The sequence below is a fragment of the Pezoporus flaviventris genome, unplaced genomic scaffold, assembly GCF_033815535.1.
Source record: "Pezoporus flaviventris isolate CSIRO_AGI_PZ_B2104156 unplaced genomic scaffold, CSIRO_AGI_Pfla_v1 ptg000041l, whole genome shotgun sequence".
Taxonomy (NCBI): Eukaryota; Metazoa; Chordata; class Aves; order Psittaciformes; family Psittacidae; genus Pezoporus; species Pezoporus flaviventris.
The window spans coordinates 7,471,014-7,495,997 of record NW_026892589.1 but is presented as its reverse complement, the minus strand read 5'-3'; the positions used below and the strand labels follow the sequence as shown (position 1 = coordinate 7,495,997).

The following is a 24,984-nucleotide window of genomic DNA, read 5'->3' as shown; positions in this document are numbered from 1 at the left end:
CCCAAGGTGCCAACATCCAAAGGGCTATGCCAGCTATGCAGCCCCCTCTGAATGGTAGTGGTTGCACATGTGCTTCCGGGGGTGATGATCATTACCTCTAACAGAGAGGTAATGAGACAGAGCTAAGCTACATTTCAGCTATTTGGAGTTAAAAGGACAAAGCTGGTAATTAATGTTGTTTCCCCCAGGCAATGTGGGATGCAGAGGCTGCTCCCCTGGCAGGAACACAAGTCCCTGTGAAGCATTCCAGCCATGTGTTCTACCCAATTTACAGTCACACAGCTTCAACTGAAGAGACAAGAAAGACAGACCAGTTATTTTATTCAAAACTTTTAAAAAGTTAATAGACAAAAACTGATAAATTATTCTCATTGCATCAATGAGAGAGACGTCATGATGGTTTCCTCTTGCCCCCACAATGTGCATTACACAACTATCATGCTTTGTTCCCTACTAGCCCCCGTTTCTTTGAACTCGTACTACTGGATCAAACAAGCCATTAAACCACATCTTGCTAGGTCTTGCTGGGATGATGCGTCATACGGCTCTGACAGGAGCAAGTGTAGGGTCTTGACATTCTTGGTGACAAGAGAACCTGTCAAACAAGTTACTTGGGTTTGCTGTCCTGTAGCGTGTGCGCCGGCACTAAGGCAGACTATGCATATGGTGAAATTTGACATTCTGGGTATTGAGAAGTGAGACAAGTTACTGCACTGCTTCAGGTGCCCATCAAACATTCTCAAGTTGAAACCCTTCTGAGCCCCCCCCCCCAAACCCAAAACCCAGTTCTCAGCCACCTGCGCATTCCCCAGAACAAGCCCAGCAGAGTCAGAACAAAGGAGCCACCTGGAGCATTCTGTCTGCACAACATACGTGGCCGGACAAGCCAGCCCAGAGCTAGTCACTATTCTGGCACCAGCAGCTTGCTCCAGTACTGCTGAAGCTCTGCCCTGAGCTATTACCACATGACCTCAGTGGTGGGATGTCTCTGTTCTGAAAGCAAGGAATAAAAAAATGCCAATCAATGGGGGAAAGCACTAGAAAACGTGTCAGTACCAGAAGCACTTTCAGAAAGTTGCTGCTTTCCTTTCCTTCCATCTCACTGCTATAGACTCATCCCTACATCCTTGTACAGACCAAGTTTTAGTTAAAGGCTTTATGAAATTGAAAGACATTGTTCAGAATAGCTAAAGAACTTCCTGAGGATGCAGGAACTTAATTTAAGCAGCAGTTAATTCTAGCACCACAGGTATGAGGCAAATAACAGGTTTTTGTCCTCTTTGCTTTATGCTTGCAACCTCCAGGCACAGTTTTACGTGAGTTTGCTGGGGGCAGGGGGGAACAATGACACAACAAACATACATCCTCAAACACTTATAAAACCTGATGCCTTATCCCTTTGAACAGCAGAATACCCTGTTTGTTTGTCACCTCTCCCGCAGGAGCTGAAACAAGCTGGCTCACCCTCAGTTGCAGTAATACAAGGCTGATCTTCCAGTTCCCACACCCACTGCTTCCCTGCACAAATAAAAATACCCACAGGAGAAAGCTGCTTTGGTTATAGAAAGTCATGATGGGGTGGGGGGAAGTCAGTGCTCCTGGAACTACTGAGCAGACATTCAATCTCTGTATTCCACAGCTCAGCTTTGAGGACTGGGGAATACTTGAGGGCTGGAGAGCTCCAGGCTTACAGATATACCTTCTTTTCTGGACTGGAAGGCAGATACGAATATGTATAAAGGAGGCAAAGGGCTAAAAGACATTTTAAGACAGCATCACACCCCAACATAACAGATCAAAACCTAGTGGTACGGCAGCTGAACGTACTAGTGCAAAGAGGCTGGAGGCTGCTCCTGGAGAGCCACTGGTTTTGCACATTCAGGTGCGAGTGATTTTATCTGGAGGCATGAAACCTGTGTCACCCAGTGTTCGAAGTGCCACTCTTCCATTCGGACGTATCACCAAGTGAGTTATGCTGCCATTGTTAAGAGACATTCGCAGCCAGCCTTCTGGGGGGAACTGCAATGCTCTGTTACAAAATGAATAAAAAACAACATATTATTCATTCATAAACAGTGATATTAACGGGCCCTCACAGCATCCACAGCCAGCCTTGGACAAGGTATTTTTCTTATGTGATTGCTGGGAGAATGCAGCACTGAGAACTGGGCCAGTGCCAGCAACGCACTCACACAAGCAGAGTCCAGCAGATGGGTGTGATTACTGTAGACAGGATTAATTCAAATGGACAGAAGGCAGCAGCAATAATGCAGTCAGGTTGCTGGGAGCGCTCTGAGCCACCTCGTAACAAGCAGATAGATGGGATTGGTTCAAGCTGGTCACTTGGCCAGCAGAGGATCACAGAACCCTGTGCAGTTCAGGGTGGAGCAGGGGAATGCCTCCTCCACAGACCAAAGGCAAACAGCATACTCTCACACACTATTTTAGCCTTATCAACACAGATAGTACATAACAGCCAAGAAGAGGTAGTGAGGTAAGAATTCAAACTGCCCACATGTGCACATGGAAGAAATTCACCAGAACTACTTTCCATCATCTATACTGCTCCCCAGAAGCGGCAAGAAAAGTTACCTTGTGCTTTTTGTACAAGTACAGTACCACAGCTAGCCTCCAGCTATTCTACACAGTTCCTAACTGAACAGCCTCAGGACTTCAACCAATTGTAGTAAGTAGCTGGAAAAAAAACACGTCTCAAACATGGTTTGCCTCAGACACTGAGAAATAATTTGGTTTTGGCTCTTGTGACAGTCTAGTAGAAAAACTAAGAAAAATTAAGTAACAGCTACAGTCTATTGTGCTATCAGATAGCCTGAAATAACAGGCACAAAATAGAAGTTAAAAAGAAGAGAGAAGAAACAACAAAGAGAAAAAGTACTTCTGAAAGCGCCTAGGTAGCAGCAAGACAATCTTTTTTTTGCACAGGAAAGAATATTCTGTTTACTTGATCAATAATTTTAAGTACAGCAATTTTGAAAAGCTCTAAAGCAGTCCACAGAGCAGACAGGCTAGCATTTAACCAACTCAGCTAAATAGAGCTAACTGAAATTGCTGTAGGTATTGATCAGATTAAAGTTTAATCACACCTGTCCTCAAGAAAAATTATCTTACAGACAGTGCCTTGCTGCTAGGGAAGAATAGAACAGACTCAGCTGACTGAATACAGAGACAGGCAAAGCTCCAGAACTGTCTTCTCCTTCATGAACAACCTTGATGTTAGTGGGAAGACTCACTATCGCTCTAATCCAAGACTGGATGTTACTGCAAAACCACACTAATGCAATTTTAACATAATACAAAAATTTCCGTTATTAAATAATTCTCAAAACTAAACGAATCTTTCGTTACATAAGATCAAATCTCATCACCTCAAGAAGAGGCACACAGTCATGCTCTACTTGCTGTCTTTTCCAACAGTCCACGCAGGCACTGTCCTTAGTTTTATGGGAAGCAGAGCCATATGGTATTAAAAAGACTATTGGGGCGTACAGAAAGGGTTTGAGTCTCACCAATTCAGTCATTTCACTTCAGAATTAGAATGAAAGTGTTTTAATTTTCAACCGTGTCCTGTATCTGCAAATGAATCCTGTGATGAAGTTGCAGAAGCAGCTGCTCACAATGCAGGCACCGATCGCCAACCTCTTCAAACAAGCCAAATCAAAAAATATATCCCCTAGCTCTGCAGAGCCATAAAGCATCACTAATTCAGTAGAACCATGAGCTTTTAAAGAGCAGAGGAACATACAATGCAGCACGTACCTGCACACGATATAGCGGATCACGTTGGCGTGGCAGACAAAGATCTCGTAGCTGTCCTCTTCCTGCTTTACGTCAGCTCTATGGATGAAGTTTCGAAAAGCTGCCTCAATTCGAGCTCCATCTTCATAATACTGCTAATAGCACAGAGGTCAGAATTAAGGATTTTAAGTTATTTATTTTAACCGTTCTCTGCACTTACTGGGGAGGAGAAAAGTATGTGGTTATCTAAGGTCTGTGATGAAAAGCATCAGCTCAGATTCTGTACCTCATCTCTACTGTCAATATAAAGTCTATTAAAAAAAAACCAACAAAACAGAACAAGTACAGAAAAGAAAAAGTGAAAAGTTACCACAGCTTCTGGTTTCCAGTGCGAGACTGGAGGGTCTGGTTCTATAGGTGCTCCCTCTCTCAGCAGATCAGTACTAACTTTTTTGACTCCTGAAATATTAAATGCACATTCAGAAAGCAGTTGTTACTCCACATGGCACTGCAAACAGGCCCACAACTCTACAATCAATGCATTTCTCATATCCTTTCCTGTATATCCTAAAAATTATCTTAGTCCACATGGTTCCTCTTAAAGAGCGTGAATCTCTCCAGCACAACTGGTTTGTCATCAACAAGGCTTAAGTTTATTCCAACTGAGAACAGCCAAACCAGCTTGGCACAGCAAACTGAGTCTTCCCAGTCTGCTGCATTTTGCAGAACTGCACTTGCAAGGATGTTAATCTAAAGCTGTGTGTCAGTTAATGCTTACTGCTAATTGGAGACAAGCAGAATTAGGGTTGTTACTTTCTTTATAAACACAGACATTCACACAGGGCTGGAAGTTGACTAAACATCTCAACCTTAAGGACAAGCTCAGAATGCTACTGGAGATGCTTATAAGGATCAGGAGACAATGAAAAATCAAGGGAAGTCACTTACCTGGGAGATGCTTGCTTATAATTTCAGTTGTCTCAGTTGCTCTAGTCATGGAGGAGTGGATAATCTGATCAAATTTTATTCCCAAACTTGCCAGCCTTTTTCCAGTAAGCTCGGCCTGCTCTCGACCTTAAAAATTATATTCATTATACAAATTGGTGACACTCAACTAAGTGCCTCACACAAACTTCCAGAAGAGTTGTCCAGTAGACAAAGGCCTCCATTTCTGTGAAGTTTTTTCTTTTCAAAAAGTAACTGGAAAGCATTTTTACCAGAGGTATCACTTATTCCTATCAAGCCTATCAGCTGGACAACTTCAAGTCCTATTTCATCAGTAGGAAAAATTAGTTGCTTTGGGATTTTTTTAATAACACAAACAAAATTACTCAGAGACTTTCACTAAAGTATTCAATCCTTGTCAGTTCCATCCCAAGGGAGCCACTTCCAATAAAAGGTATTGCTGACCCAAGCCATCTGCTATGTTCGGGGAGCACAGAAGATGAGACTCTGACAAACAGACGTGCTCAGACCTGACAGTGCATTTTTCATAAAAGCAACACCAGCTCCCAGCACTCAAGAACAGCACTTGCATAACCAAGGAAGGCTTTATTCCATTTTCCACATTGGTAGGTGGAAAGATAACAGTTGAAGTAATTTACCCAAGGCACAGGATAGAGAGGACTAAGATCATACTTTGTTACAGCTTAAGATAGCACCTTACTCCTGAAATTAGCATTTCACTCCTGTTCACACACTGGTGATAAAGACTTGCAGGGAACAAAAAGTGTTTTGACTGAACATTTGGCCCCAGACTTCCACAACCTCAAGCAGCACTGCACAATAAGGATTCTTCCCCCCTCAAAACACTGCTAGTATACACATGGCCAAGAACGCGTCCACTGTCACAGATCAATGAACTCAGACAGGCAGAGGTTATCCTCATTTATTAGAGCTGATTAGCAAACTTCCCAGAAATAGTGCTTAGGAGCAAAAGTGAGAGGTATTTAATCAAAAACTCCAACTGAAAGTAAGGGGTAATTATTATTTTTTTTAATTAATTAAAAAATCAGCAAATTAACTAACACAAACACAAGCCACCCTTTAAGAGAAATCTATCCTAAAGTCAGCAATGGAGCTAAGTTTAAAAGCCCTGGCCCCGGGGAATTATGCCAGCTGGTATGAAAATCTACTCAAACAATCTCAAGATTATTTGAAATTTCCTTTGTGAAGTTTCTTTACAACTGAGTGTGTTTAGAGCTCTGTAAAGTAGGTTTTATGCTTGGATTTAATGGATCAAAAATGAAAAAGACAAATTTATTCATGACATCCTTCTGGCACAAAGGATCCAGAAAGGGGATTAAGGTTTGGCAGTGAGACCCAGAACAGAGCTGAGTTACTGACCTGTACTCATCAGGATGGCAGCACATGAAAAACAATATTCATTAAATTCAAAGCACGATGAGCTTCTTAGTCATACATACCAAGTGGGGTCAGAGTTCGGTCTTTATCAGCCCGGCCATCCAAGTTATACTGAGAATGACGGATAAGGAATATGTGCCTGGTGGCTTTTGCTTTGAAGTGATTTAAGCGTGAGGAAAGTTCTTCCTCCCCAGTTTCTTCATTTTTCTTTTTGAGGTTGATAAGAGCCAGTGGTTCACGTCTAAACAAACACATTTAAAACAGCATTTTTAGACAGAGGATACTAAAAGGCATAGGAATCTTACAGATGGGTAGCATTCCTTATTTCTAGGTATAGCTGAAGTACTAAAATTGACTATTTAGCCATTTGGATCTCAAAACAGATTCAAACCATTGAGCAAGAGCTATAAACAAAAGCCTGCATTAAAACAAAATTGTGTCATATGCTAAAAGGTGTAACTGACACAGAAATTTGCTGTTTAGTGACAGCCAACACTCAATTAATTTTTTAATTGAAAAAAATTAAAGAAAAAAAGGGGGGGGGGGGAAGGCAACAGAAAAGCAAACAGATGGTGTACACTAAAACATAGGAAAGCTACAGTCTATCCGGACGATAAACACTAGCAGATAAACACTAGCAGAGTTTGCATTTGAATTCCTGTTGATTGGAAAGTTGTTCTTGGGATTTTCACTGATTTGCAGCCACAGGTATAACAACAGGTTTTTTGACAAGAAAAACTAACCATGAATGATACGCAAGAAGTGTTTTCCATAAAAGAAAGAAACTATTCTGTATCTAAAAGGCCCTGTAATAACACCTAAAAAATTTTCTCTTTATCAATCCCATTTACATCAAATGACTAAACCCCCCTATAAAGACTCCAACTTTCTGCAGTGCACACTGAGAATTATTCTGCACCTTAACATAGGTAACATCATGTTTCTCCAGTAACATGACTCTGTTTTTCATCTGGGAGTGTTTATTTATCCTTTCATCTTTTTCACCTCTCTCCCCTCATGCCACGCTAGTCTTTCTTCCATTTTGTCACACTGCACATTAATACTCTTTTCTGCATACCATAACCTTCCCCCTTGCACACCACCCAGACAGTTAATCCAGCTCCTGAAGAGGTTACCAGGCAGAGAGGATCTCCTCTCTTCCCCAGGTATCACAGATTAGTGCTGTAGATCTCTCATTGCTGACACCAACACTGCACTATCATTATAAACCCTGCCCATATCTTTCATAGATTATTCTTCTAGTCCCCTCTCTGCACTGATCCTCTATCACACTAGCATAAATCCTTTTGCTCTGTCTCTCCACCTCAGAGCATAAACCCTTTCCCTTGATCTCATACCTAAAGAACAGCTGTATTTATTTAGTTCACACCAGACCTCACGTCCTCCATTATTACAATTAAACTTGGGGGGGTGTGGGGTGTGGGGTGTATTTTCTATAGTGGTTTTTTTTTTAATTAAAAATTATAATTTTTATTAAGCTTGAGACAACAAAATTTGGTCACAGAAAACTGCTGCTTCACGTACCTATTTCTACAGTTCACAGTAAAACTGGCTTTAAAAAGCCCTGCATCCATTTTGCTCTAGTAAAGACATGGTTGCTATTAAACAATGAAGTTCCACACATCCCTTAAGCTGTTAACAAAGTTCAAGGCATTAAAAAAGAAATAATAGTCCACTAACAAGAACTTCCATCGCTATTTCATAACGTATTTCTTTTCATTCAGTAGAAATTGTATTGCTGGAAAAATACATAAGGAAAAAGGAAAAATGTCTGAAAAAAATCAACACAGGGATTAATTCATCCTATGGCAGGAACTCACACAAAGAAATGCCTGAAAATCCTGCCCTCTCCCCCCCAGCACCTCTAAAGTTACTTGATGGTAAAATGCACTTTTAAAAGCAACAGATACTTTAAGAAGTCATGAGAAGATAGACAAGCTTAGCAATATTTTCAGCATCAGCTAGTTTTAGTTTATGAGCAGTACAACTTAGACTTGATGTAAGTAGGTTCTTTAGGCCACTGAACCTCAGAAGCCGATGAATGCAGTTTTCTGCATTCCCTTGTAAAAGACATTGCCCAAGATCGCAGTGGACAGAACTTTGTCAAAATGCAATGGCAATGTCAGGGACCATCTTTACACCTAACTAAAACAAAAGTACCACTTAATCCATGCCAGTGCCCATTTCACCTATTTTCCAGAAAGCCCTGCATGTCACTGAAACGTATCAGTCAGCCTGTTTGAAGACAAGATACTCGCATTCTTTTGCTTCAAACTTTAAAAGCCATCAGTTATTATAATACCTGGTTTTTCGCTCATGACTCGCCTTTGTTAGCCATTTCCTGCTCCCCAGAAGAAGTGGTCAGATGTTCTTTGTACTTAAAAGCCATTTAACAACTTTACATGTTACGTTTTTCTGCCGGTATCACCCAAAAATCAGAACTACACTTCCAACCACAGTCAAACCCATACTACACCGCGTGGTAGACACCAAGTAGAAAACTAAAACTTAACCAATACAGGAAGTTGAGATGGTGCTATAACTGATGTTGTTGTCACAATCACAATCACCTCAACAATTATAGCTAGATAACTCTTAATAGCAGTTACAGATACTGTATTATATCACCATTCATCATAGTGCACACACAGTGGAAGCATATTGTGTAAATGCCACAGATCAGTTTTAGTTTCTGAAAGTATTTTAGAATCCTTAAAGAAAATAAACCATTTATCAGAACCAGAAAAGCTGGGATCTGCAGTTAAACAAATAGCTTTAGTCCCTCCCTCAACATAACCATATAACCAGGTAAAGCCTTATTTATTCAAAGTTTTATTTTTATAATCAGGGTGCACACAGCCCTATTTATATGAGCATTTGATTTTGCAGCATCTCAAAAAAAATCAAAACAGGATGGATTATACAATAAAAATCTGTTAGTGCTTAAGTTTGGATTTACTATGATTAAACTGGAGCCTGACATAAGTCTCCCTGGGGAGATAATTCTACCAGACGGAAGCTAAATGAGCCAAAGCTCAAAACAGATATTTGCACACTCTAATTAAAGAATCAGGGAAAAAAAAACAAAACATAGTGAACCCTTGTATGCATGAATTTCTGATGAAGAACACAACTAAGTCAGGTTCAAAGCAACATTACCTTTTACAAGGATTTAATATCACTAACTTGCCATTTGATAGCAGCAGTAGTGGGCCTAAGACATGCCTAACATGTGCAAGCCATCTTCCTCTGCAAGGGTGCCGTTATTAAACAGAAATACCTTAGTGCAAACATAAAGCAATACTGAGATACGGTTAACACTGTTAAGAAAAACCAAACAGGCACATCTACACTGTGCTCACACTGATCACAGCCCTCAGGCTTTCTGATCTTGCTGGATGAAAGCATGAGAATAAAGGGATCTGCACATCTTTACGGAGAGAAAAATCTCTGACCAGTCTAAAACCGAACACAGCGAAGGCAGCCCCCCTCCAGAGCGCTCAGATGCTCCAGAACTGTGAATATTCAAGAACTTCGACTACACTGAACCGCTCATCCCCTCAGCTTCCACCTGGAAACGAGTCCCGCGCACCCCTGACCCGGCTCTGGGGTCTGGGCCGAGGGGGAAGGCCGGGTCAGCGAGGCCGGCCCAGGGGCTCCTCGGGGCGCTGAGGCAGCTTCCGAGGGGGACCCCAGGGCCTCCCCTTCCCCCCCGTCCCGTCAGAGGCGCGCCTGCCCCGATCCTGAGCCCGCAGGCACCCGCTCCTCCAACACGGCTCCGACGGGCGGATTTAAGGGCAGCTCCCGCCGTCTCCCCCGCGGCGGGGGTCCCTCGACACAGCCGCCGCCCGGCAGCGTGGTCTCCAGCCAGGCGGGGGAAGAGAAACCGGCCCCATCATCGCAGCCCCGCCGCTCCTACCTGTCCCAGTTGCTGTCCCAGTAGCCGCTGTTAGCGGCCGGTCTCTCGATCCAGCCAGGGGCCGGCGGGCAGGAGGCGGAGGGCGGCAGCAGCAGCAAACCCGGCGGCGCCGCGGTCGCGGGAGGAGCGGCGGAGGCGGGAGGAATGGTGGCGGAGGAGCTCCCCTGCCGCAGGTCGGTATCGCTGCCGCGGCCCGGCTGCTTGCCCACCACCACGGCGGAGAAGAGGACGGAGCCGCCGGCCAGCCCGCAGGCAGCCAGCGCCAAGGCACGGCGGAACGACATGGTGCGGGCAGCGGGACCCGGGCCCCCTCAGCCGCCGCGCCCAGCGCAGCGCAGCGCGCCCCGCCCCGGACGGAGCGCGGCGTGGGGCAAGATTCCTCCGCGAAGCCTGAGGTGCGCGGGTGGGGCCGGGGACCTGCGTCCGCCTCAGGGAGGGGGGCTCGGCCTTGCGGCTGTGCTGTGGCGGCCCTGGTACAGCCTCGCTCAGCGGGACCTGGCCCGGGGGAGACGGGTTCTGCTGGGCAGGGAGATCACCTCCGGCCCTGCCTGGCTTCACCCACCTGACTCAGGTGTGAGCGCTCCCTCACCTGAACGGGAGGCTATAGCTTGTGTGGGCAAAGCGTGGGTCATCTTCAGTTACTAGTCCAGCACTGACCTACACAGCACTCAGGGGCTTACAGTCAGCGCTGGGATCCTGGTGCTGGACACCATTGCCTGTGTTTTGGGGAATGCAGGTGGTCACCAGTCAGCTGGGCTCAGTGGGGCTCAGCAGGCTCACACCAGGGCTGGGCACTCCTGGCCCCACCTCAGAGCAGCCTTGTGCCCTCTGTGGCCTGAACACCAGGAAACTACTTCCAGGAGCAAGTTTAACTCCACCAGCATTGCCTTGTGCAGAAGAAACTATGTCGTCAAACTGGAACCTTAATGATCTGTAGATCAGCAGTGGTACTGTCTGCAACCTCACCACAGAGGCCTTGGGGAAGGAGAAGCAGAACAGAGATCCTTTTTTTTCTGAGCTGACATCCAAAATTCAGCGGTGATTTCTACCTCTTAAGTTCAGCAGTTTGCCATTGGTGACAGAAATGCCACTGAACGTGGGTCTCGGGATGCTGGCAGCTCTAGCAGATGCCATCATTCAGCCTTCGCATATTTAATTATGCATTCTTACCATTCCCATCCACCTGTTCAGGCTTTCCATACCCCATTCCCCACACTACAAATGGTGTTACTTGTGTTATTCCATTAATATGCCAGCTGGGTAGACAGTTTCCAACAGCCAGACTTCAATCAGTATGAGTGACTCCAGAACAACTGCACGTGGAGTCCGTTCCCTCACAGAGCACACAGAGATCTGTTCCGCTTAGCCATCAAACTAAGGGGCTCCTTCGTCCTGCGGTTCACACAGCAGAACTACAAGGGCACTGTGCCCGCCCAAACGAAAATGGTCTTCCTGTTACAGAAGTTAAAATCAGCTTTCCAGCTTTCCCAGCCGAGTGTCTTTCCCCTGTCCACCACTTTGTGTCTCTGTCTCACACACATGGTGCAGACCAGAAAAAGATCTGACTCTAGTACAGGTCCTTTGGCTCTTGGACAATTTACAGATCAACAGTGGCCCCCAGGGGTCAGACAAGGGAATCAAATCATGATTAACACCAAACTAGGTGGTTTTTCCTCTCCATTATCCTTCCTGCCTTTCTCGTTCTCAATATTTAATGTACTCAACTTTCTGCTTATTTTTATATGTCTTTAAAATTTTAATTTTATTCTTTATATTATCTTGGAAGTATTAGCACTTACCCTAGAGGCAGGCATGTGTATTTATACTGTGTATATTCTTTCTTATTCAGAGCCCAGAAGGAAAAAGTTTCTTTCCAAAGCTTCACATCCAGTTCCTCAAAAATAGCACAGTTCTTCCCCCCCATTCTCAGTCTCCAAGCTTCCTGCAAATGACTTCTAAATATTTTCCCCCTATGATGTCTTTTGTATTTTATACCTTATTCATTCTCCACTCACTGTCCCACTTATATCCTACCTCTTCTCCTCCAGCCTGCCCTCTAAACTGAATCCCAGTTACTGTATTTGACCTCCAACAACTCAAAAGAAGGAAAAAACTGCAGCATATGCCATCACTCACTTGGGGACAGGGACAGGCTGAATATGAATGGGACAAATACTACAGTTCCTGATATATCCCTCAGTTGCTTGAACTGAATTCTGAAATCATACGGTTCACTTTGACATTTCAGTGCTATTGAAAGTGCATCAATTGCACAAATAATCTGACATTTGAGGTCAAAATCCCAGTAGAGGTACAGGCAAGTGCATGACAGTGCACTAGGCTTCAGTACCTCAGTGCGCGACAACTTACACCAGGACTGAACTCAGCTCACCTCCAGAAAAGTTTGAGACTGTTGTTAAGCAATAAACAAAATTGTTTCTTCAGCAAAAATGCATTGCTGAACATCTGGGCAATCATCTCATTTTGCTATGAAAATGGATAATATTGATTGTTTGCCTCTGTGCTGCAGCTTGGATGTCATTCTTCTGTGATAACACTTCACCATCAGAAATCTGTGTATATGCTAACATTCTGCAGTTTATTTTTACTTGGTTTAGGTACTGTTGCACTTATAAAATCTACGTGCAAAAGTATTTTGAGGTTATCTTAGATTTTACTTAGTCCAAAAATACTCTGATGAGATTTAGTTTACCATTTTGCAAAACTTGCAATTCAATTCGGTTAAAAGAACGCTCTAAAAATACTTCATTGAAAGTTACCATTAGCCTGAATATACAGTCCTGCATGACGCTAATAACTACTTAACTTCTTGCTCCTTGTTTTTTATATGTATTTATATTGCTGCTATTGTAATCCAGTTTTATTGTGTTGTATTTCATCTGTGAGCAGAAAATCTATCTAAGAGGATAACAACCTACTGATGGTACCTAATGGAATTATTCTGTTAGCTAAAACAGTAAATGCCTGTTCTACTGATGCCGTAAGTCCAATACTCAGGGATGATTCCCAGGAGTCATCCCATTTCTGTGGCTAGATGCAGAGATACCTTCAGGCAAGGTGCCCAAGGTTGGGGTGGCCTCTTAACTAACTTGTGACTGCAACACAACAAAAGAGAAGTCAGAAAGCCAGTATGGTTGGCATAAAAGTCAGTGCAGATGTGGCCTCACAAACAGCGTTTCTTTCCCCTGGCAGGCAGAAAAACCTTATGGCAACAGCAGGAGCAATGGCAGCCCTCGGGGTTAACTTCACTACACGAGGAATATGAAGAACTTCTGTTTTCTGTATGGGACCTGGATCACTACAGCAATGAGTCAGTGTTTGGATGTTGCGCCATTAGCTAAAGGGCTGGTCTCTAGCCTGCAGTTGGCAAGCAAAATTTATGAAATTTCAGGCATTATTTTTAAACAAAACAATTAAAGCAATAAAAGGACATTTGAAATGAGGAAAACATGGCTTTGAAAAGCCTTTTCCATGACCCTGAGCACATTTACTCACCATGTATCACCTTCCCAATATATTTAAAAAAAAAAAAAAATCCATAAATTTGTTCTCAAAAGAGACAGAGAGAGGGAAAAAGGAAACATTATGTCATTTGATCCAAATGCATTCAGACATGTACTATGGACTTAGTGCTGGCCTTCTTGGAGGAAATATTGATGTCATCCTGGCCTGCTTCAGACCCAGCGAAATTTAAATTATACACTAGTTTAAACTTTTGGGTTATAGAATGATGCTACTTAAGCTCACTTAATACATTTTTTTTTATAGAGCAAGAGAGAATACCACCTTTAGGCAACTTTGCTTTTTATGACTTGACCAGTAAAAAAATAAAAAGATTTGGTGCAAATACTGGCTTCCTGACTAGATCTGACAGAATTAGTGAAGGGTAAGCACAACAATGCAGGTACTGTGTTGGTTAAATACAGCAGAAAATTTAGGGAGATTTTGGCATGAAAGAAAGTCTGCATATATATATATATATATATATATATATATATATGCTAGCAATGATTCAGATCTTGAATTTAATCTAGGTTTTGTGAATCACCCACTAGGGGATCCTTCAGCACTAGGGGATCCTTCAGATCTTTTTGGACAAGAAAAAAAAAATGAGGGAGAAGCTCATTCAGGATGAAAGACTTGTCCTCTTCCCCAGACCCTCCATATGCATATTTAAAACTAGGCTTCACCTTATGTCTAAATAGGGGCTTATATCACAAAAGAGGAATCAATTTCTCACTTTAACACTCACAGTCACCATCTTTCTAACTGAAGTAAACTGAAAGAATTTCTTTAGTTACACTGGGTATCACTGGTAAACTGAAATGTCTCAAATACAGCTGTAAGGAACTGCTCTTCTTTCCTGTGACTGAAACTCCTTCCTTACTCCTTTAGTAAGGAGTAAACCTCTGTATTACATTGTGACTAAAGTCTTGTTAACACTGAGAATTTAAAAACAATCTGCTTGCAAGGTCTTCTGCTTCTTAAAATGTCCAAAATCGTGGAGCCTGCAGTGTCGGGATAGCTCTAGGATAAAATTTTGTCTTCTGCTTATGGGTGTTTTGAAGCCTTGCTTCTGACAGAAAGCAAGAGTTGCTACAGAGCACACAATCACATGGGTGCATGCTTTGGATGCTACAGGGCGTTGCAGATATATGAACATAGATGTCACCCCATCATCTACAGGGGGTTGTGTTTTCAGCCTTAGGTGTCTAAGGACCTTCTAAGAAGTCCTTCTCAGTATCTTACCTTTCAGTTATTTAAAACCAGGTTTCTCTCTACCAAACACAAACATTCAGAGTTACAAACCAAAGACACACAAACCCCCATATTTGTGAAATGAAAGACCTAAAATAAAAAGCAGTTTCTGAACTGCCAGACTGGTTTTATTAACACAGACTCTAGCCCTTTCATTAAGTAAACACATCCAATTCTGCCCCTGAAGTCATACTTATGAAACTAAGGGTTTATAACAGCAATACTAACACTACATTATCTAATGTAATGCTCTAATAAATAATGATGTATCTCGCCAGAAGGGTTTAATTTGAAACAGATGGTCTAAGGAATGGAAACATAAGCAAAGTATTTTGCTGTAATCACTATCCAGGAAACAAAGGGGGATTTGATATTATTGCCTCAAGGACTGTACCCCACCCCCTACGTTTTTGTTTTAGGTAACAGTAAATGTCTCTTTAGCTAAGGTGGGGCTGATAACTCACAACAATGAAACAGAACTCAGGCATTTTTCCTAATCCTGATTAGCAAGTGAGAATTTGCTTTTGCAACAGCCTTTGCTGCTTTTGCAAAGTTCAGCTTGTATCTCATTTTTCTCCATTTTTTTTCTGTTGGATTTTTTTTTTTCTGTTTGAAAAGGAACATATATTTGTAGTTGTTATGGACTTGACAGTGTTGCCTTCTGTTGCATTTTATAGTCATAGTCACTACTAAGAGCTTAATATTTAGGCACAACAGCCTATGCCCTACACCCAACTCTGCTGTTAGGTGCACTGGCAAAGCATTTAAAGACCTGAGCTGCAAAATTCACTTAGCAGGAAAGAGAGCACTCTGCTTACAAAATCATTCGAGGTACTGTGACGTACATAGTTACACAGTTTGGGAGATTTCTAGTTTTAACAATCTGTTTAAGGCAAAATTCTAGCTCCCCCAAAATATCATTTTTATATATTCAAATGATATCAAAATATCATTTGAAACAGCTCCTATCTCTTTCTCAGGAGCTGTTTCAGATATTTCCTGCTCTACTTCAGAAAAAATCACTTAGGGATGAGCTTGACACAGGCTGTCAAAGCCCCACTGCTCCCCTTTTGGAAACAAGCATTTAAATGCAGTGTTTTCACACACGAACCACATTGAGGCTGTGTAGACAAAACGCGGGATGAAGGAGGATTTGGGGAAGTGATGCTAACTACAGGTCTGGAGAACCTGCAAGATACTCAGCCACATACGTGACGTTCTCTGCTGGCAACACAGCAGAAATAGCAGCTGCAGCTCAGATTTAGCTAGACGAGCTTTCCAACCACCACCCCCGTTCAGAGAGACCAAGGCCCAGAACAAGGAAAACACTTGCTTAGACTGCACCTACCTTTAAATACAGGAATGATGTTTCTGAAGTCAGTGGACCATGCCCATACTGTGCCCGTATTTAAAAACCCCACACTTTTCAGGAGTAATACTGAGCTTGATGCTTCTTTTTGTCTGGTTTGGGGGCTTTGGAGGGGTAGCATTTTTGCATTTTAAGCTTTTCTCTGCGATGCTGAAGACATTTTTTTCCCCCACCTCTAGTGGAAAATACAGAAACTCCCATAAGCAAATGTGTATTTGAGACTTAAGGAGCTTGGGGCCTTAAAAATCCCAAGCATTGTGAGATCATTCCAAATAGTTTGAGAAATAAGAGAATTTAATGGGATATTCAACTGTTTAAGATGCGTGCTTAAGTAAGTGTCTTACTACACATTAGTTACACTATGTATGCACTTGGTATAAAGCCAGAAGCTAAGAATTCCTTAAAGTTAATTGCTATTCTCTTGACTCACTGTATGACAAACACTTTAGGAAGAAATGTCCTTAGAGCATTGTCCTGAGTGCTCTACAGAGATTGTGTGAGCACAGGCTCCTTTCAGACCCTGTGTGGATGAATTTCACACTACGTTCTCTGGGTTTATACCTCTAGGGACAATACCAGTGGAAAGATTAATTTGTCCCAATGACAGTAGTTCTCAAGAAGAAAGGGATGTAATGTTCATCTACCTGACTGATGAGACACAGAAATAGCCTTGCCTCTGCTGACAGACAGGATGAGCAGAGCATCAGACTGAGCAGTGCTGTCTCCTGACAGCATGGTCAAAAGACATTGCTTCCAAATAAAAGGAGGTAGTACAGCTCCTGTGTCTGTTCAGGGTTTATTTTTGCCTGAACACAAAATGCAAAGTCAGGACTGAGGAAATGGTCTAAACTCAGTTACAACAATCAGCACCTGGATCCTGTGGAAGTATTCCAAACTTCTGTTAGTATAACTGAGACCTGTCCTAAGAACCCCCCCACACACACTCTCACAGGCTGGAAGTAGCTCAGAAGGATGTTATTTCACCTGAGCATTGTTATTATTTCTTCTGATCAACAAGTAGAAAAGCATGGAGAGCCTCTTCTCATATTACATACTCATTATGACATGTCATCTTTCTGTCTCACACTAATAAGAACAGGACCTGATTATCACCATTTATAAATAACTTACTTTGTCCTGTCTCTGTCCAGCAATGTTTTGGCAGGCATCCTCAGCAGAAGATGCGAAATTATGTCCCTGCCTAAAACCATTGCTGCTGACAAATGACAGCGCACACAATTGAAAGGCTGTGGTTGCTTTTAGAAATATCTGCACACGTACATATATATATATGTATGTGCGTGTGTGTATAGCAACTTGGAAACTGCTATGCGTATAGAGCAGGCAAAATGGCATCAAAGTCACCAGCTGAGGGACTCAAGTGATGAATTTACTCTTGAGCGTAGAATTAGGCAGGCATGGTGCATTCAAGGAACTAGCAGGCTACAAAAATCAACTAATGTCAACCCTGACTCAAGAGGGCACTGCTTTCACATACCTGTGCAGGGGATTGCTAATAACAGCAGCAGATTCAATGCCATGCTAAAGGATGCCTTTGACGCTTTTCTCTTGGTCCAGTGATAGGGTTTTCACATCAGATTTGGCAATTTAATCTGCTTTATTGAAAAAGTTCTGCCTTGTGTTTTTACTCATTCCTTGTTTACTTCCTTCATGGCATTAATTATGCCATTTATCGTTTTTAAACTAACTGGGTTCAAGAGAGAGTTCTTGGTGGGAGATGCTCCAGAAAGAAACTGTTTGAAGAGAATTGTTTTTCTATCCTGACTGATTTGCCACTAGCACTTTATCATTATAACCTGGTATGATTTACCAGTGTCTTTGCTTCACAAAGAAGGAATGTATGAAAATTAATCAGCTGAAATGAAGTGCAGGTTCATTAGCTAAAGTAATTGTTGCTATTAGTAGGAATTTATGCACATTTCTTTTTAAAATAATAGCAAAATCCACATTCAGCAGCCAATGCTGTAGCAATAGCTGAAATACACAGTATACATTCCACCCAAGCTTTTTGAATCAGTGTTTCAAATCTTCCATAACATACTATATCTGCAAAATGAAGGGTAATAAGCAATTTACTGTCGCTCCAGATTGAATTTATGTTTTGTAATGAATTTAATATGTCAAATAAAACATAACTTTGAACTGTAAACTGGCCTGGAAAAAAATTACAAGTGTTTTCTTCTTGCCAACTTCAACAATCTGGGAAGGGGAATTACTTTTACAATGCTTCACTTTGGCTTTTCTACAATGCATTGGACAGACATTGGCATTGAAAGACTGGTTGCTGCTTAAAATAGCAAAATACATTTTATACTAAAAGTCTCCCTCCAAGGTAAGTGTAGAGGAATGTGGAATTGCCAAAAGCTGATGACTATCCTGTGAGGACAGAAATCCATTTGAACCTACCCCTGCCAGCCTGATATCAATTCCCAGCCAAACTGGGAATAAGGCTCTAAAGATTTATGTTACTCTGCCTTATTCTCCTGCCCTTGTCAAGGCCCTGCCTACATTATAACATCCCATCTTTCTGCAGAATAATAATGGAAATCCATCTGGAGGAGGATGAAGAGACCTTCTATGTATTTACCAGTGAGCACCCTGACCCAGGCAATCCATCCTTTACGCTGACAGAAACCAGAGTGAATTTTTCGTGCCAGCAATAAACCCAAGTGCCCTTTGCTCTCTTTTGTCACTGCCTATTCCTTTTCATGTCAGCCAAAGATACTTCTTTTCCATTTTTCATTACCTCTGTTTACTCTTTGACATGAGCTAGGCACTGTAAGAATGCCCTCTGAAGTCGCACACCTTTGCCACAAGGCATAGTGCTCATATGGTCATCACAGAACCTCTAGCAAACAATGCCTATTGACAACAGATTATAGATGTGGCCCCAAGGAATGGCCACAGGACTGCAAGTCACTTAGCAATTTAAATCCAGAGGATCTCAACTTGTGTGTCATGCTGGCATAACAGCTGCCAAGTGTGACCTGATGTTCCCAAGGTCACAGAGTAAGCCAGTGACACAGCTGCAGACACAAATCACATCAGCACCTCCCAGGTCTGTGCCTCATCCCCATTGGGGTGGCAGGTAACACACTCTGATTGCCAAAGAGACCACAGAAGAGACCACTGCTTAAAACTGCTCAGTGTTTGAGCTAGGAGGGAGCATGGACACACTCTACCTAGAATCATGCTTCACAGGAGTCTGCTTCAGCCAGGCAAAGCATTTCTGAGTGCATGGGTTGTGTAATGCTTCCATCCAACAGCAGGATGCTCTCAGATTCCTTCTGGTGATCAATCTCTGTGGGTGTATATATATAAATAAACCAAGAACAAGGGTAGCACGCCCCAAGTCATTTGTATCCAAAAAGGACTATATCTCCATCATTCGTGACACAGTGCTGAAATGCAGTTCTGCAGCATCCAGGGCTTTAGATATATGATGAGAATCTGTATAGAGAGATCTCTGGTATTTGTGTAGATATAATGCAAGGAAAAAATACTTTCAAGAATAAATGGAAATACACAGAATGATATAAATTCAGTAAAAAATGAGGAGAAATACACTAAATGACTGTGGTATATTTTCTTATGAAGGTTTTACAGGTTTTGAAAAATGTAGCTATTGTGTCTTTCAATGTTACTGGAAACAAATATATTTATTTTGCCTTTACAGCTGAACTCATGCAACTTCTGTTTACACATGCACATACCTCATCTTCCTATCCCTTAAAGCAGGATGTGCCTTCCTGTGTTAAAAATCTCAGTGAGTAATTATTTCTAATTATATTCTGCTCCTTTATTAGAAAGGAGGTATTGAGTAAAAGATCATACTAGGAAAGGAATTATTTTGTGCACTAAACAGACAACATGATTCCTTCTCTGATAATCTTCATCTGCTATGAATACGGTACTGTAGATTAATAGGTATCTATTTCTGTACAACATTAGGACACAAAAAAGACAGGAATTAATAACAGTTTTCTCATGGCAACACAGCAGCTTAGTCCTTGCTCTCAAGAAAGAATGTAAAAGCCTGTATTTCTCAGTAGCCCACAACATATCAAAGGGTGCAAAACTCATCTCTCACTGTGTTTTGTGCTACAGGAGCATATTGCAGTGCCCCCTCTTTCTGAGGTCAATCCCAACCTACAACTATTTACTTTACTGTATTTCTGCTCAGTAATTTTAGTTATTATTACATATAACTATTCCAATAAGCAGTCAGGGAAGAGGGGAATTGCTCAAGGCAATGAAGCATATGGTCTCCTGGAATGAGGGTTGTGCTGTGTGGGTGTTATGCAGAGGGTTTGGATTTTAAGGAAATATGCAGGAGGTCAAGGGAAGGATGAAGGCATAAATGCCTTTCATATATTTACCACAACAGCTTTCCAAAGCCAGTGTGAAAGACCAAGACTACTGTCAGCAGCACCCATCACACAAACATCCAAAACCTTCCTCCCCAAGAACATGACCTGGAGTGATGCTTTCATTTGAGGTTAAATATGCCCCAAATCTGCCCTGTTGCTCCCGGACACCTATGGAATGCATCTACTTGGCTCCAGCTACACAGCTGATCACAGAATGATAGGGTTTGAGCCTCTCAAAAACACAACCCGTTTGTGAGGTCAGGAAGTTGTATCCCCATCTGACATGGCATGAAGAGGTATGGAAAGACATATGAGTCAGCAGTAATTTGTAGTGCAGCCAAGAACTGGTGCTAGAATGCCTGAAGCCCTGTGCTTTAAGTGCAGACCATGTTTCCAGATGAACATCTCACTGGTACATCTCTTATTGTGAATCATAGCTTAACACTGGGAAACTGCCAACAAGATAGCAGTGCAAAGCACATGCATTGTGATTTAGAAGATGGTGGCCAACAATAGAGCAGTTTGTCTGCATTATGTTATACTGTGTCTGAAAAATTAGTCATAACCAAACACCACCTATTTATAATTACTTAATTCTCTGGTTTTAAGTCTGTTATTTTAGATATCTGTCAGTGAGACAATAAGGGCTGATCCCAAGGCCAGATGGATTCACAATATCCAGGCTGCAAAAATAGGATCATGCTGTTACTCACTGAGTTTACTCAGACGCTGCAGTTTCTACAAGGTGAGGTTTTCCTAAGTAGCAACTGCATTGGTTTGTATTTATAAAAACCCCAACAAAACCCCTTTCACCATCTGTTCAAATGACTGTACAAGAGAAAAAGCTGACAGTAAAGCTGTGTTCTGCTTAACCACCTGTGCCAGGACTAGAACCAGATTATAATGCCATTTTATGAGCTTCCACAGTCTTCTTTGATCCAAAGATCTCCATGTGCTCTGCACCTACATCACTGAAAAAGGCTTTAAACTTGTATTATTCATGGCAGGGAGGTGTGCTTTGTAACGCAGGCACACACAGGAGCTCTCCACTTCATATCCATTGAAGCAGTGAATGCAGGAAGCAACCATTGCCCAGCAGCCACTTACCTGCATACCACCGGGAAGGACAAGCCAGAAGGCAGAAGAGCACCACGTTGCAGCTAGAACTAACCCAAGTTCCCCCTTGCTGCCTGCCACTCAGAAATGCCTACATGAAAACTACTTAGATAAATTCTCTATAGTAGGGACAGAAGCACCATTAAAAATAGAGTTGGCCCCAAAAGTGGATGTTTATTAAATTCCACTTTCCCCTTTGTCCCCTGTTGTAGGGAAGAGATAAAAGTATTTGATTTGCTGCAAGGTAGAAGCTTGAAGAAGTCCTAAACATCACTGAACTACAGCAGTGAGCTAGTGCCTGTGGGTGCCACTCAAAATGGCATGTCAAGTGTGATGAGGCCCCATTAATATTAAAGCAAAAACTAACAGTGACTGCAGGGGAGCTACGATTTCAGTGTAAGCTAGGCATGGCATTCATGAGCTTAATATATTATTGTGCCATGCTGAAAATAGGAATTCTCATTTTAGGTGCTCATTTCAAATATTCAAGGCTTGTGATTTTGGTGTTGAAAGGCCTAAATTGAATCCTCATTGCTGACTGTATGTAATGACACTGAACTCAAACTCATGGGCATGCTTTGGTTGCAAAACACCACCACCAATTCTTAATTTGTAGGATGGATTATTTTTTTTCCCTTAAAGTGTTCCAGGCACTGCCTTATCTACAGCTCAACAGACATACCCTCCCCATCATTTCTTTCAGTTACCAATGAGTTCAATGGGAGGAGGGGTTTGCACACAGACAACGCTCAAATACATGCTTGAAAATCCTAGTTTTATCCCATATTGAAGAAGCAGATGGATAGTACAAGCCCCACGTGGAGGCTGGGAGTCTGAAGGTGTTAAATAAACTTTAGGGGGTAGTGTATGGCCCTCGTGGTTTTTTACATGACAGGTATTTCACAAAGTCTGCTGAAAGGAAGGGGTTTTAATTACTTATATTTGTAAAATTGTTTTATTTCAGAAAGGGGATACTTTTTAAAATACAAGACTTACCTGTGGTACCTCTACTATTCTAAAATGCAACTGAACTCCTAGAAAAGCTCATGAACTGGCAGAATCTGCAGCTTAAGTTATTTTATGCATTTCTGTCATACAGTCTGATCAAACTAGCTTATGCCCATGAAAGCAGAAATTATGTTGGTTAATGAGGAGTGGATAGACAGAGTATGTTAACACAGTCTAGAAATATTGGTAAATTTCAGCATTACCCAGAGTGCTCACATTAGCCTTGTATGCTGTCGATCTCAGGCCAGGTATATTCTAGATCTAATTCAATATGGATAGGCTATGATAGTGCTTTATATTCCTTGCAAATAAATGGCAAAATTACTGTCTGAAAAATCCACACAAGGGATGCATGTGTAAAAGGTGAACAGGATGACAACACAGCATGAAACAATTTGTAAGGCAAAGGAAACATGAATAATCTTTCTTACACTCGGGAGATGAAAGTCATTTCCACAGAAGCCACTTTTTTCTTTCTAGGTAAGATCCTGCAAAAGTCCCTGTTCCATATGTAGCTAGTCACGAGCATTGCATCCCTGTTGGCAGGAAAACAAAAACTAAACCAAAACCAGACAGCTTCCCCTGAAAGACAGCCCATCTCCTCCTCCTGCATCTCTCCTTCATAGGCCTGAGCACTGGGGTGCTCTCAGGCACTCCTCATGTTCTTATATATTCTCTACCTTCTCCAAGTTTCCATCACTGCTTTCCCTTCTCTCTCAATATCCCTTAAAATGGTGGGTGTACCCACCAGTCTTCCATGGCCTGGGAACATAACCACTGGCAGAAACACTGTTTCCAGTCTATTTTATTAGCTTATGTTTTAGTAAGTATTTTTGGTTTTGTGTTTTGCTGCTGATACAACCTCTGGGGTTTTTTTGTATCAACACAGATCAGTTCCATTTAAAATACATCAGATAGGGACACCTGTAACTAGTTTTACTTGAATGTATGTACACAGTTATGTATACATTATATACATACACGCATTATATATACATATATATATATACACATATATATAAGGCACGGTAAAATGTAAAATATACCATCACTTCTCTAGGACTGTTTTTAATCTGAAAAAGTAGATCATATTTCTTCAGTAATTTGAAATGTCTAACCCAAGACATTTTTATGTTTCAGGGTTACAGAGATACCAGCTGGGAAATAATCCTTACTTTAAAATTCAAGTTATTGTGACAAGATGAACAAAACCTATTTTGACAGTAATTCTAATCTATTTATTATATAACTGTTCCTCTTTTAAAAGATATATTCACCTGTATAGTTTCCTTTGTCTCTCCTTATTATGTTCCAAAATGTGAACTGAAACTTGTCCTGCAGAATAAAAAGTAACAATAATGGAGAACTGAATATGAACTTGGATAATTTATCCATTACTTAAAGAGAGGAAAGCAAAGATGTCTTTAAATAAAATGTATTATTAATACAGATCATGAGTTTACGTAATTCTGTTTGATGTAGGCAACATCAGTGGAGCCTGGTGATTACCAGGGGTTTGGCCATTTTATATATAAGGTAATCTCTGCCACATGAAGACACGGCAGCACACAAATATGACTTGCATTTATAATGAACATGCTTGAATGGATCCTTGGTTGTTGTAATTAGCCTATGTATGCAAATTATGGCATCAGAAGCCCTGCAGCAGCTGCTGTTAGGAGGGCTTGGCAGCTGTGTTACAAGCCAGTCTTACTGATCAAACGGACCTGTTTTCAAAGGATAGAAACAGACAGATGAATGCAGATGAAAAATTGACATCTTTGGGGTGTATAAATCTACCCCTATCCTGGGTAGAACATTTCAATAAATACCAAGATAACATTTTTTCCACAGTAACTCTACAGCCATGATTCACAATTGTGCTGGACCACAGGATCCCTGTTAACCCCAAAGATTTAAGAAAAAATGGCATAGAAAACTTCATTTAGTGTTGTTTCATGGATGACTTACTGTGGCCTCACAAGCATGACACTCTTTAGCAGACTCAGCATATTTCCTACTCCACCATAAGCACCCTGAAAATGAGAGTTAGCCTGCAATCACTTGTTTTAATACTTCGTCACATGAAGATTTTGCACGGGAACTGGAATTTCCAGTTCTACTGTTTCAGTTCACGTTTTGCACAAGTGGAAGTGAAAAAGGTTTATGGGCTCCATGAACCATCTCAGCAGACAAACGCATCTGAGGCATAACTCACCAGGGTAAACCAGACACTTGAAAATACTGAAGTGACTCAAAGG

At 41.8% G+C, this 24,984-nt stretch overlaps 1 protein-coding gene across 2 annotated transcripts; it reads right to left on the bottom strand.

Annotated features, from left to right (window-relative positions):
* Window positions 1-304: 304 nt before the first annotated feature.
* Window positions 305-10,421, bottom strand: PGAM5 (PGAM family member 5, mitochondrial serine/threonine protein phosphatase). Of its 2 annotated transcripts, none has more exons than XM_061466066.1 (6): window positions 10,061-10,421; window positions 6,183-6,361; window positions 4,705-4,830; window positions 4,127-4,215; window positions 3,778-3,908; window positions 305-2,029 (listed from the first exon to the last, which is right to left on the bottom strand). In XM_061466066.1, the coding sequence occupies exons 1-6, from the start codon at window positions 10,342-10,344 to the stop codon at window positions 1,879-1,881; spliced, it is 960 nt and encodes a 319-aa protein (XP_061322050.1). In that variant the 5' UTR covers window positions 10,345-10,421; the 3' UTR covers window positions 305-1,878. The 2 variants fall into 2 exon arrangements, with proteins under 2 accessions (XP_061322050.1, XP_061322049.1); XM_061466065.1 differs by having other exon boundaries at window positions 3,778-3,911; window positions 10,061-10,420.
* Between the last annotated feature and the right edge of the window lie 14,563 nt (window positions 10,422-24,984).

Coding starts and splice junctions, on each gene's coding strand:
- PGAM5 (XM_061466065.1), bottom strand. CDS start 10,344: ATGTCGTTCCGCCGTGCCTTGGCGCTGGCTGCCTGCGGGCTGGCCGGC. Junction 6,362..10,060: donor TGGGACAGCAACTGGGACAG/GTAGGAGCGGCG, acceptor GTGTTTGTTTAG/ACGTGAACCACTGGCTCTTA. Junction 4,216..4,704: donor TATAAGCAAGCATCTCCCAG/GTAAGTGACTTC, acceptor TTAATATTTCAG/GAGTCAAAAAAGTTAGTACT.